At 44.9% G+C, this 13,579-nt stretch overlaps 1 protein-coding gene and 1 pseudogene across 2 annotated transcripts; both read left to right on the top strand.

Annotated features, from left to right (window-relative positions):
• The first annotated feature begins 291 nt into the window (after nt 1-291).
• LOC311103961 (angiopoietin-related protein 2-like) lies at nt 292-4,477 on the top strand (annotated as a pseudogene). The gene is made up of 6 exons (XR_014615798.1): nt 292-758; nt 956-1,096; nt 1,258-1,509; nt 3,304-3,497; nt 3,901-4,171; nt 4,293-4,477. The product of XR_014615798.1 is annotated as an angiopoietin-related protein 2-like (transcript).
• A 1,052-nt stretch (nt 4,478-5,529) lies between these two features.
• On the top strand, nt 5,530-12,383 carry LOC311103345 (vascular cell adhesion protein 1-like). Its single transcript, XM_084144903.1, has 10 exons — nt 5,530-5,694; nt 8,335-8,616; nt 8,802-9,131; nt 9,237-9,587; nt 9,712-9,975; nt 10,065-10,448; nt 10,575-10,808; nt 10,944-11,177; nt 11,448-11,711; nt 11,993-12,383. Exons 1-10 carry the CDS (start codon nt 5,619-5,621, stop codon nt 12,214-12,216), a joined length of 2,643 nt encoding a protein of 880 aa, XP_084001029.1. The 5' UTR covers nt 5,530-5,618; the 3' UTR covers nt 12,217-12,383.
• The last annotated feature ends 1,196 nt before the right edge of the window (nt 12,384-13,579 follow it).

Genomic DNA, 13,579 nt, shown 5'->3' on the forward strand with positions numbered 1-13,579 from the left:
TTCAAGGCTTGAAAGACAGTCTGAGCTGCATCTTAGATATTGCGGTAGCGCTTTTACATGCTCTGCTTTCCACTAAAAATACCTGTATGGGTTTTTGCATCTGTGTGGAGTGTCTGACTGTGATGTACTTGTTGGTGTACAATTACAGTTGTTTCAAATGGGGAAATGTTTACTGATTTAATACATTTCTACATGTTATAGATATAGAGTAGCATGTTTTATTGGGGGAATCTGCTAATGAATCTCTATCACTGCTTATTTCCATGGACAGAGGAGCAGTTGAACAGGTTGATGGAGAAGCAGCTGACTATTGGCCTGTCTCTGTTGCTGGGGCTCCTCCTAGTCATGTCTGAGGTGGAAAGGGGGGGCGGAAGGAGGAGTCCCAGAAGCACCCGTCCCACTCCTCAGAGCAAAAAGCAGGCCACTGCTCCTACACCTTCATCGTTCCCCAGCAGAAACTGAAAGGGGCGCTGTGTGTGAGCACCGAGTCTACCACCGGCGCCGCCAACCACTCAGAGATAGCGGCTCTGCGGGAGGAGTTGAGCCATCAGCAGGAACAGCTGGAGAAGCTGAGGGGCCAGCTGGAACAGGAGGGGGCCCTGGCTACGGAGGTATGGGCGCTACGGAAAGAGAGTGGCAGCATGAACGCCCGCATCGCCCAGCTCTACACTCAGCTGCTGCACGAGGTTATGTTCAAGAAGGACCAAGTGGTCGAACAGAGGCAGGTCGAGAACCTACTGCTCAACGTCACCACACAGGTAATCAGACAGAGAGCATTATGGGAACAGCTGTGTTCATAAGGGGGAAGTTAGAATCATATAACTGTATACCTGCTCCTACTATCTCTCTACTGTCTTAGCATCCTTTGCCTATCTATGACTGGCATGTAACACCTTTATAACATCCCTCATTGTCCCATTGTCCGTTGCTCGGTCATGGTGGACCAACATCCCAGATGCTGCAGATGTCCACTAGTTACAGGGATCTGGAGAAGAAGTATGGAGCCCTCACCTCCATGATGAGCAACCAGAGTCAGCTCATCACCCGGCTGGAGAAGCAGTGCCAGGCCACCAAGAACACTACCCCACCTCCACAGGTAGGGAAGCTCTGTATTTATCAAACCACTGGTATTGTTATCATGGGCCTTTCTCAGATTCACATTAAGACCAGTCTTAAGCTAAAGTTGTACCATAACATACTACAGTACCCATAATGCTCTGTACAAAAGTCTTTATATGTTTGTGTTGTATTGGACAGATGACCTCTGAACCCCGGAGTATCCAGTCCAGTGGGCCGCTAAATGACAGCTCAGAGTCCAAGGAGATGGCTAATGATGTTCAGCGAGACCAGGGTGGTCCTCCACTACAGCCACATTTACATTTACATTTACGTCATTTAGCAGACAGGAGGAGCGAGAACCCCTCCAGGGGATAAAGGTGCTCCCCACCACCATGGCCGACACTCCTACTGATGCCCACTTCATAACCTTCCCTGTCGCTAAGACCCCAGGTAAATCACTGCACCCTCGGATCTTACAGCTTAACCATCACTGTCTGTGTAGGAATGGAGGACTGTTTTTGTAAGGCAGTGGGTGAAAGAGCAACACTGTGTATCAATCTTCACCCCGCAACGTTATCACACATTATAACACTTTGTTTCTATTTCAGTCAATACATTGCACATCTCATTGGTTCCTGTTTAGTTTTGATATTGTTTTTCATTGTCACCTCTGACAACAATCACAACAAGCAAGCTGTTTTCTTTCGGCCCTTCAAATGCTTAATTGTTTGCGGTTCGGACCTTGAGTTTGTGTATGAAACAATGTCAGTATTTTGTCAGTGTTATTTACTCTCCAGAAGACACTGTGCAGAAGCTCGGGGAGTCACTGACCTGCTGATAGGCCTAAACAATGTCGAATAACTGCCAGCTGTTCTCATCTGAGAAGAGTAGGGGCTTTGTTAATGAGGAATACACACACGCATGCACACACACACACTGTCACGATCGTTGTAAGAGGCAGACCAAGGCGCAGCGTGATAGGCGTACATCTTTTAATGAGTACTTGACACCAACAACAAAACGATACGTGAAGTCTAAATGTTCACCAACACAAACCTATACAGAACAAGATCCCACAATGACTAGTGAAAACAGGCTGCCTAAGTATGGTTCCCAATCAGAGACAACGAGCCACAGCTGCCTCTGATTGGGAACCACCCTGGCCAACATAGATCTAAACGATCTAGAATGAAAACATAGAACAACTAAACATAGGAAAATCCACACCCAGGCTCAACATTTAAGAGTCCCCAGAGCCAGGGCGTGACACACACACACAAAGTTTGACTTTGATATAACATTTGCAAAGTCATCAATAATATTTGTTATAAATAACAATCAAATGGGCCAAAATATAATCCTCTTTTTTAGGAAATAAACCATCAAAGTACCTAATCCAGAATTTGGCACCAATAATCAGATTTGTCAGCACCTCCTCTTTAGAAAGAGCGATTAGGATGAATTCCAAATAAAAAGATAATTGAATCTAAAAAAATCTAAAAAGCCCTCTTTAGGACATTGCAATGTAACCTTGAATTACAAGGCGATACCCTCCTACAATGCACTTTGTGTGTGCAACTGGAATGTGTGAGATTACAAGGCAGACCATTTAGATGAGTGTGACCACCTTGATGGACAGGGTCCTCCCACAGTGGAGCTGAGCAGCAGCAGTAACAGGGGGACTTCACACCAGTTAGAGTGTATAATAAAGGGACCATGACTCAGAGCTTATCTATGTGTGTGATGAGGAGATACTCGTCTATAGAATGAGTGTACAGTTACAGTATGGATGACCCTTGGTCTGAAGTGTGTGAGAGAGAGGTGATGCTTAGCCTTTCTGTGTCCGTTCATGCAGTGTATGCTTATCTTTTCCAGTGTGACATGAGACATTCAACATGTGTTGTGAAAGAATGTCTTCGGCAGTAAAGAGATAAGCTGAAGCAAAGCGAAAAAACATGTATCTGTGACCCTGTTGACTCTAAAACAAACAGAATTCCAGACCCCTCTCTCCATTACGTGTTTCACTCACATCACTCCCTCATTTCAAGCATTTGGTTGAGCCTGCCTGGTGGCAGGTGGGCGGAGTTGGGACGTTCTGGACTTCCATTGGTTCCATTGCACCCATTGGTTCCTTTGTACCAGGCAGGCTCAATCGAGCACAATTATTACTATTTGAACCCAGGTCTGTTCCTAAATCCTAACTGCCTTTGTGAATCACATACCTATACTATCTCTGTCCCTCAAGACCCTGGAGATACTGCCAGCATGTGCTGGACTCGGGCGAGACCACCAATGGGATCTACCTGCTGCATCCACAGAGCACCAACCGGCTTCTGCAGGCCTGGTGTGAACAGACCAAGGCCCAGGGAGGCTGGACCGTCATCCAGAAGAGACAGGATGGATCAGTCAACTTCTTCAGGACCTGGGAGCAGTACAAGGTGCTCTCACCTCCAGTGGCAGTGATCCACTAAAAGCGAAGCTCTCAAGAGCTTGTTATGACATCAGACAGTGTGCAGTTACCATTGTTGTGCTCCAAAACACTGCAATACCAAAAACCCACACCGTGAGTGTGTGCACTGCAGACCCATAATCCTTTCCCTCCATATAATCCTCCATTTACCTTTCATTTCAGCTGATTATATGTGATGAAACATGAGCTGTATAGTTACTGTAATTGGCAATCATCACAATGGGCTATAAAACCAGAAGAACAGCTGGTATTACAGGTCAGAGACTCAAGAGTATCCTTCAGTTGAGGACGGTTTAACATCACAGAAGTCATGAAAACTATTGCTACAGTGAACATAACCCTAAACTATCTGTTGTACCCCTCCACCCCAGCAAGACTTTGGGAACCTGGATGGAGATTACTGGCTGGGTCTGGAGCACCTCTACTGGCTGACCAAGCAGGCCCACTACAAGCTTCAGGTGGCCATGGAGGACTGGCAGGGCCGCCAGGTGTTTGCAGAGTATGACAGCTTCCGTCTGGAGCCTGAGAGCGACTGGTACCGTCTGAGGCTGGGGGAATACCAAGGCAACGCCGGAGACTCAATGTCCTGGCACAATAACAAAGCCTTTACAACTCTGGACAAGGATAAGGATGCTTATTCAGGTGAATCCTCTCTCACCTCTACTACCCTCTCTCTTTTCCTTTCTGCCTCTTTTCATGGCTGCCTGTTTTAACACCCAGGTTTGGCATGATGAGTTGGTTTTTCTCTCCATTTCCTCATTAGGGAACTGTGCCCACTTCCAGAAGGGGGGCTGGTGGTACCACATGTGTGCCCACTCCAACTTAAACGGCGTGTGGTATCGAGGGGGTCACTACCGCAGCCGCTACCAGGACGGGGTTTACTGGGCAGAGTTCCACGGGGGCTCCTACTCCCTCAAGACGGTCACCTTGATGATCAAACCCACCTAACCCTCTTAGATATACACCACAGGAGGTTGGTGGCACCTTAATTGAGGAGGATGGGCTCGTGGTAATGGCTGGAGTGGAATAGTTTCAAATACATCAAACACATGGTTTCCATGGTTTCCATGTGTTTGATGCCATTATTCTCTTAGTTCCAGCCATTATTATGAGCCGTCCTACCCTCAGCAGCCTCCTGTTGCGATGAGGTGTTGTTGAATGAGTCAGGCGCAGCAGGCTAAATCACAGAATAACACTTTAATCTGCAAAATACAGGTTTACGCAGAAATGCGTCAAACACACTCCAGGGCACAAAACAGGCACACTGGAAAATACAAGGCACACGGGAAAAAGACTCCCGTCGAGACAAAATACACGAGCTCCACCGAGCTTCACTAACCTCCACAATAAACAGTCACCCACACAGACAAGGAAGCAGAGTGAACACTTATACAATGACTAATGAGGGAATAAGGACCAGGTGTGTGTGATTGAAGACAAGACAAATGGAGTGATGATAAATGGATCGGCAGTAGCTAGTAAGCCGGTGATGCCGAACGCCGAAACCTGCCCGAACAAGGAGGGGAGGCAGCCTCGGCGGAAGTCGTGACACCTGTGTTATACACACATGTCAATCATGCATCAGGGCAATATTATTGTGCCTTCATTGATAAGGAAGGATGTTAATGAAGTTCTTATATGTTAAACAAATATGTTAATAAGACAGTGTTAGACTGACATGACAACCCAACATGTGGAATTGTTTTCTAACTGCAATGTATTTTTTAAATAAAAAATTGCAAAACAATGTTTGAACATGACTTTTTGATATTATCTATCTGTCCTCTCACACATATACACTCGCATACACAAACACCACAAGGTGAGGTAGGAGTCCGTTTCTTTTGCTTGTGAGAACTGACGTTGTGGTTTGATGTCATGTTTCCGTTTAGCAGTTTCCTCTCTCTGCACAGCATCAGGGCAGGGTTTGAATTTCCTCTTTGAAACACTCCCTTCACACAGCAAGGTCTTGCTCTCTGCCTGAGATACACTAACTGGCACTAGCACAGCGTTAGGACCGAGCCTGGACCAACGGTCAGTCAGGGCATCCTCTCTTACAACATCCCCCATCACCCTCACCGTGCTCAGCATGGAGTGCCAGAGAACTACCATGCTGTCACCCCAGAGGATGTTGGGCCTCCTCATGCTCATATTGTTACATGGAGGTGAGTGGTTAATTTGTTCCATACTTATCTATTAATATCTATTGTTGTGATCGCTGTGTGGATTATGATGTTTATGTTGATCGTAGTTTATCACATAGTTCACATAGTTATTATCTACTCTGGTGATATGGTAACAGTTTGCTGTCTCCCAGGATGGTACTCAAACATGTGCTCACCTCCCACTAATCGAAGTTGAACGGAAGTTGATTGTTGGCAAAGGAAATTCGTTTTAACCCCACAATGGTCAATTTGAAGACTAATATTTGAGAGAAATTAAAGTCAAGAAATTAAAGTATTGAATGAGCAATAAAAAATGAATATTGATACAGTGGGGAAAAAAAGTATTTAGTCAGCCACCAATTGTGCAAGTTCTCCCACTTAAAAAGATGAGAGAGGCCTGTAATTTTCATCATAGGTACACGTCAACTATGACAGACAAATTGAGGGAAAAAAATCCAGAAAATCACATTGTAGGATTTTTAATGAATTTATTTGCAAATTATGGTGGAAAATAAGTATTTGGTCACCTACAAACAAGCAAGATTTCTGGCTCTCACAGACCTGTAACTTCTTCTTTAAGAGGCTCCTCTGTCCTCCACTCGTTACCTGTATTAATGGCACCTGTTTGAACTTGTTATCAGTATAAAAGACACCTGTCCACAACCTCAAACAGTCACACTCCAAACTCCACTATGGCCAAGACCAAAGAGCTGTCAAAGGACACCAGAAACAAAATTGTAGACCTGCACCAGGCTGGGAAGACTGAATCTGCAATAGGTAAGCAGCTTGGTTTGAAGAAATCAACTGTGGGAGCAATTATTAGGAAATGGAAGACATACAAGACCACTGATAATCTCCCTCGATCTGGGGCTCCACGCAAGATCTCACCCCGTGGGGTCAAAATGATCACAAGAATGGTGAGCAAAAATCCCAGAACAACACGGGGGACCTAGTGAATGACCTGCAGAGAGCTGGGACCAAAGTAACAAAGCCTACCATCAGTAATACACTACGCCGCCAGGGACTCAAATCCTGCAGTGCCAGACGTGTCCCCCTGCTTAAGCCAGTACATTTCCAGGCCTGTCTGAAGTTTGCTAGAGTGCATTTGGATGATCCAGAAGAGGATTGGGAGAATGTCATATGGTCAGATGAAACCCAAATATAACTTTTTGGTAAAAACTCAACTCGTCGTGTTTGGAGGACAAAGAATGCTGAGTTGCATCCAAAGAAAACATTACCTACTGTGAAGCATGGGGGTGGAAACATCATGCTTTGGGGCTGTTTTTCTGCAAAGGGACCAGGACGACTGATCCGTGTAAAGGAAAGAATGAATGGGGCCATGTATCGTGAGATTTTGAGTGAAAACCTCCTTCCATCAGCAAGGGCATTGAAGATGAAACGTGGCTGGGTCTTTCAGCATGACAATGATCCCAAACACACCGCCCGGGCAACGAAGGAGTGGCTTCGTAAGAAGCATTTCAAGGTCCTGGAGTGGCCTAGCCAGTCTCCAGATCTCAACCCCATAGAAAATCTTTGGAGGGAGTTGAAAGTCTGTGTTGCCCAGCGACAGCCCCAAAACATCACTGCTCTAGAGGAGATCTGCATGGAGAAATGGGCCAAAATACCAGCAACAGTGTGTGAAAACCTTGTGAAGACTTACAGAAAACGTTTGACCTGTGTCATTGCCAACAAAGGATATATAACAAAATATTGCGAAACTTTTGTTATTGACCAAATACTTATTTTCCACCATAATTTGCAAATAAATTCATAAAAAATCCTACAATGTGATTTTCTGGATTTTTTTCCCTCATTTTGTCTGTCATAGTTGACGTGTATCTATGATGAAAATCACAGGCCTCTCTCATCTTTTTAAGTGGGAGAACTTGCACAATTGGTGGCTGACTAAATACTTTTTTCCTCACTGTATGTTGCAATAATGCAATACTGTAACAGTCATCAGTAGACAGGGCTCTGAGTTTTTTCTGGTCAGGTCACATGGATAGGAACAACTCAGGACCCTAATTAAAGGATACAATTATATAATAACATCAAATCACAAGAAATACACTTACACTCACTTAGGTACAACACAGACACTGTTGATGTAATTGAGTGTCTAAATGGGTGCGGTGCGTGTGAATTTCCATGTGGTGTAACATTGATGGCAACATATATGACTGGTGAAAACCACTGATGGTGGGTGTGGTGCTTGATTGTTAGTATGGTAGTTTGGCTAGTATGTGCTAACCTATGGAAGCTCCATATTTGACAGATCCAACATTGTCACTCAGGTGTCAAAAATAAGAATCCTTTGACTTTCATTTTGTAACACAGGGATGGACTATGTGCTTTTCAGTGCCCTTTTAAGCAATTGTTGTTCCATTATATACTCTACCTGCACAATAGGAAATGCGTCTGAATATTTTGGGCAAGGTGATTCCCCTTTCAACGTGTTTTAGTAGGGATGAGATCATCAACAACATAATGTAATATTTTCACAAGAACTTTAAATGTCTGGGCAGCCAATGATCAGCCATTTTATGTAATGTGGCTCAGAGTTCACCCGTACTGCAGTTTCTAGGAAAGGTAATTGTGAAATTAGACTAAAGACACCACCCACTCTGACTGCATCACCAGCTGCAGATGGAGCCTGTCCTCCTGACATCAACCCTCTGACTCTGGAGCCTCCTGTGGTGGTGGTGAGACACGGGGATCCACTGGAGGTCAACTGCAGCACGTTGTTCAACACCCACCTGGGGATGCACTGGGTTTCTACAGAGGGAAAAACAAGCTTGGAGGAAGATAGACAGTTTGTCACCTGGAACGTGGCTGGGGTGGACTGGGGTACACAGGCTCAGTGCAACATAAAGTTGAATGGGAGTCTCCAATGCAGTCAAGACCTTACTCTCACTGTGTACAGTAAGTGTGTCCCATTGAATATGAGTAGATTCATTAGGAAAACGTCACCGTTTAGCAAGTATGAAATATAGTGACTGGACTATTGAAGTCCACTCACTATACAATTAACACATATAAGCAGGAAGTGTACAGGATTTTTTAAAAAGTGTGGAAAACAATTATTGAGAAAGGTTTTTCTATCACAGAGACTCCAGACAGCGTCTCCATCTCTGTTCTGAGCCACTCTGGTCCCATGGTGGAGGGGACAGAGTACCAGCTGCAGTGTGACATACAGAACATCGCTCCTCTACAGAACCTGGTTGTGAAGTGGTACAAAGGGAATGAACCCGTAGGTAATGTAACTTACAGTAACATCATTAAGACACCAGTGAATGTGTCAGCTACTCTGATGATCACCCCCAGTAGAGATGATGATGGAGCTCAGTATAGATGTGGAGCAGAACTGGACCTGGGACCAGAGGGACCACAACCCCATCCTACAGTGACATCAGAACCTCTCAACATTACTGTGCACTGTGAGTTTATCAATACTCGATCTTGCCTCTGTACCCCTGACCAGGAGGGAAATTCTACAACTGTATACGTTTAAACTGTCTAAAAGCCCCTCCTTTTCTCCTCAGACGCTCCTAAGTTCCTTCCAGGGAATGACACAGTGGTGGTGAGTGCAGGTAGTGATGTGTCTCTGGACTGCAGTGCTGAGGGGAACCCTCCTCCTGAGCTGAAGTGGACCAACAACACTGCAGAGGGAAATGCCAATGAGACCACTGTAGGGCCCCTGCGTACTCTCTCTATCTCCAGAGTAACAGCTAATGCAACTTACAACTGCACAGTCACAAATAGACTGGGCTCCATCACCAAGCAAATGCATGTCCTTGTAGAAGTACCTCCACAACAACAGCCAACGATGTTCCCCACATTACCCACAACTCCAGGAGCTACGACCACCCTCCCAGCAGCAGCCAAGCCAAAAGGTATTTACCAGCTCATCTCTGCGCTCACATTATTTAATTCACCCTCACTTACCTCACAAGGCAGAACAGTTTATATTTGATGTGGATTTGACATTAATGTCTTCATTCTTGTATGTTTTTACAGTAGTTACCTCTCCTCTTGAGCTCAACCCTCCCAGAGTGGTGGTGAGATATGGAGACTCAGTCTCTGTCAACTGCACCACATCATCCACAGTCCACGAGGGGATGGGCTGGGAGGCCACATACGGAGGTACAGGTTTTGAACAAGATGTTAACATTGTCACCTGGACTGTGGATCATCTTACTGATTGGACAATAGAACCTAAATGCTACATGACCCTCACTAACAGCGACCAACCCATAGAAGTGCTTCCAGTCATTCTTTACAGTGAGTATTTTCCTCCTTGTGAATGTGAAAGTTATATTTAACTGTATATCAGCATTGAGGGTGTTTTACCTTGTTGACCTCCTCTACAGAGACTCCAGACAGCATCTCCATCTCTCCTCTGAGCCACTCTGGACCCATGGTGGAGGGGACAGTGTACCAGCTGCAGTGTGACATGCAGAACATCGCTCCTCTACAGAACCTGGTTGTGAAGTGGTACAAAGGGAATGAACCCGTAGATAATGTAACTTACAGTAACATCATTAAGACACCAGTGAATGTGTCAGCTCCTCTGATGATCACCCCCAGTAACATCAGTAAGACACCAGTGAATGTGTCAGCTACTCTGATGATCACCCCCAGTAGAGATGATGATGGAGCTCAGTATAGATGTGGAGCAGAACTGGACCTGGGACCAGAGGGACCACAACCCCATCCTTCAGTGACATCAGAACCTCTCAACATTACTGTGCACTGTGAGTTGGCTATTAATCTTGATCTTTATCATGATCATAAATCAAAAACAGCACCACATGACAGGTTTAGCTTCCAGTTGACTCATTTCGAGTTGATACTCCTTCTCGCTTTCTCTCCATTTGCAGACAAGCCAGTGATTGAACGTCTAAACCTGCACAGTCATGTGAATGAGAGTTCCACCCTGGACATGATCCTTTATACTGTCAATGGGAATCCTCCCCCTAACGCTGTGTGGTACCAAGAGGGCAGACAGGTCAATGCCTCTGCACCCCTGGCCAGGTCGGACTCAGGCCAGTATGTCATCACGATCACCAATGACATAGGCAGCACCAACTCTACTGTTCACATCACAGTGGAATGTAAGTGTGTGAGATCTAGTATTGTATTGCGAGATGAGATCTATCAGATTGTTTCCTGTAAGATGCTTTTCTATCTCCATCTGTTTTCAAATTGAGAAAATCTATGCTGAATATTTCTCTCCCTACTCTTTTCAGATGCCCCCAAGTTTACCTGTCCTGATCAATATATTTTTAAAGAGAATGAAAATCACAACCTCTTAGTCACCTGTACAGTTGATGGCAACCCATCTTCTAAAATCACCTGGTATAAAGCCCAACAGAAAGTGGATATCCCTCAAAGTCTGACTAGGGAAAACAGAGGGGAGTACACCCTGGTTACAAACAACAAACATGGACAAGCCTCTCACACGCTTGTTATTGACGTCTTGTGTAAGTAATGTTTCTATCTTTCAAGTATGTTATTATTGGACTATTTTACAAACGTTTAACTCATTCTAGACACACATTCTATCAGCTTTACACTGTTTGAACCAATCTTAAAGGTAGAATAGGCCTAATAGTGATTGAGCAAGGTTTTACATAATTGTTTATAACCTTTAGTATTTTAGTCTCAACTGAACTGCATGGCACCCTATCTGAAATCCCATAAGTTGCATGGTTTTGAGTGGCCTACTCTAAAAGCACCCCCGTTCTCCTTAGATGCTCCTGAGTTCCTTCTAGGGAATGACACAGTGATTTTGAGCGGAGACAGTGATGTGTCTCTGAACTGCAGTGCTGAGGGGAACCCTCCTCCTGAGATAAATTGGACCTTCGCTGCAGGCAATGTGATGGTGTCCAATGAGGGGCGCCAGAGGACTGTTAGAATCACCAGAGCCACGTCTACCAACGCTGGGATCTACATCTGCACTGCCACGAATAGAGTTGGGACGGCCACTAGAACTACAACAGTAATCCCTATGAAAGGTATTATAAGTGACCGACTGTGGGTCATGTTATGGTAGAAACGTAGCTGACCCTGATGTAGTGATTCATGTTGTCATAAGACATACTTCATATATACATCATCTTTGCAAACGCCAAACATTCTTTCAGTAAGATGAATGAATGAATCACATTCAATCCCAGAGAGATGAATTACGAAACAGGAATCCTAGGTCACGAGCTAGCCTGAATCTAATTATAAACAGAATTGGTCTGAATCATGTCTAAACTCTCCTGTTCTCTTTCTATCTCCTCCTCTTCAGGTTACTCCACAATTATGATTTGGTGGATTCCAGTAGTTATCCTAGTCACTTTTGTCCTGATAGTTGTTCTCTACTGTAGGTGGAGGAAAAGACATGGACATTATCATTTCATAACAAACAACAACACAGAAGTCAACCAGCCAAACAATGTTCCAATGATGCCACTGCCTACAACAGTGGTAGGCAACCCTGATCCAGGGGGGTATCCTACGAAGAAGGTTTGAGGAGTTACCGAGGTAAATTTGATCAACTCTGAGTTCAATTCGGGATAACCGGTCATACGAAAGTGTCTCACCCTTTTTTTTTTTTTTTTTTACTATTTTCTACATTGTAGAATAATAGTGAAGACATCAAAACTAATAAATAACACATATGGAATCATGTAGTAACCAAAAAAGTGTTAAACAAATCAAAATATATTTTATATTTGAGATTCTTCAAATAGCCACCCTTTGCCTTGATGACAGCTTTTCACACTCTTGGCATTCTCTCAACCAGCTTCATGAGGTAGTCACCTGGAATGTATTTCAATTAACAGGTGTGCCTTCTTATAAATACATTGGTCATTTAGCAGACACTCTTATCCAGAGCGACTTACAGGAGCAATTAGGGTTAAGTGCCTTGCTCAAGGGCACATCGACAGATTTTTCACCTAGTCGGCTCGGGGATTACAACCAGCGACCTTTCGGTTACTGGCACAACGCTCTTAACCACTAAGCTACCTGCCGCCCCGCTAATTAAAAGTTAATTTGTGGAATTTCTTTCCTTCTTAATTTGTTTGAGCCAATAAGCTGTGTTGTGACAAGGTAGGGGGGGTTTACAGAAGATAGCCCTATTTGGTAAAAGACCAAGTCCATATTATGGCAAGAACAGCTCAAATAAGCAAAGAGAAACGACAGTCCATCATTACCTTAAGACATGAAGGTCAGTCAATATGGAACATTTCAAGAACGTTGAAAGTTTCTTTAAGTGCAGTCGCAAAAACCATCAAGCGCTATGATGAAACTGGCTCTCATGAGGACCGCCACAGGAATGGAAAACCCAGAGTTACCTCTGCTGCAGTGGATAAGTTCATTAGAGTTACCAGCCTCAGAAATTGCAGCCCAAATAAATGCTTCACAGAGTTCAAGTAACAGACACATCTCAACATCAACTGTTCAGAGAGGACCGTGTGAATCAGGCCTTCATGGTCGAATTCCTGCAAAGAAACCACTACTAAAGGACACCAATAAGAAGAAGAGACCTGCTTGGGCCAAGAAACACGAGCAATGGGCTCCCAAGTGGCGCAGTGGTCTCTTCTAGAGATCCTGGTTCGAGTCCAGGCTCTGTCGCAGCCGGGAGACCCATGGGGCAGCGCACAATTGTCCCAGCGTCGTCCAGGTTAGGGGAGGGTTTGGCCGGCAGGGGTATTCTTGCGCATTAGCGACTCCTGTGGCGGGCCGGGCGCAGTGCACGCTGACACGGTTGCCAGGTGTATGGTGTTTCCTCCGACACATTGGTGTGGCTGGCTTCCGGGTTAAGCGGGCATTGTGTCAAGAAGCAGTGCGGCTCGGCTGGGTTGTGTTTCGGAGGACGCACAGCTCTCGA

The sequence above is a fragment of the Coregonus lavaretus genome, assembly GCF_964263955.1.
Source record: "Coregonus lavaretus genome assembly, chromosome: 28".
In the NCBI taxonomy this organism is placed as follows: domain Eukaryota; kingdom Metazoa; phylum Chordata; class Actinopteri; order Salmoniformes; family Salmonidae; genus Coregonus; species Coregonus lavaretus.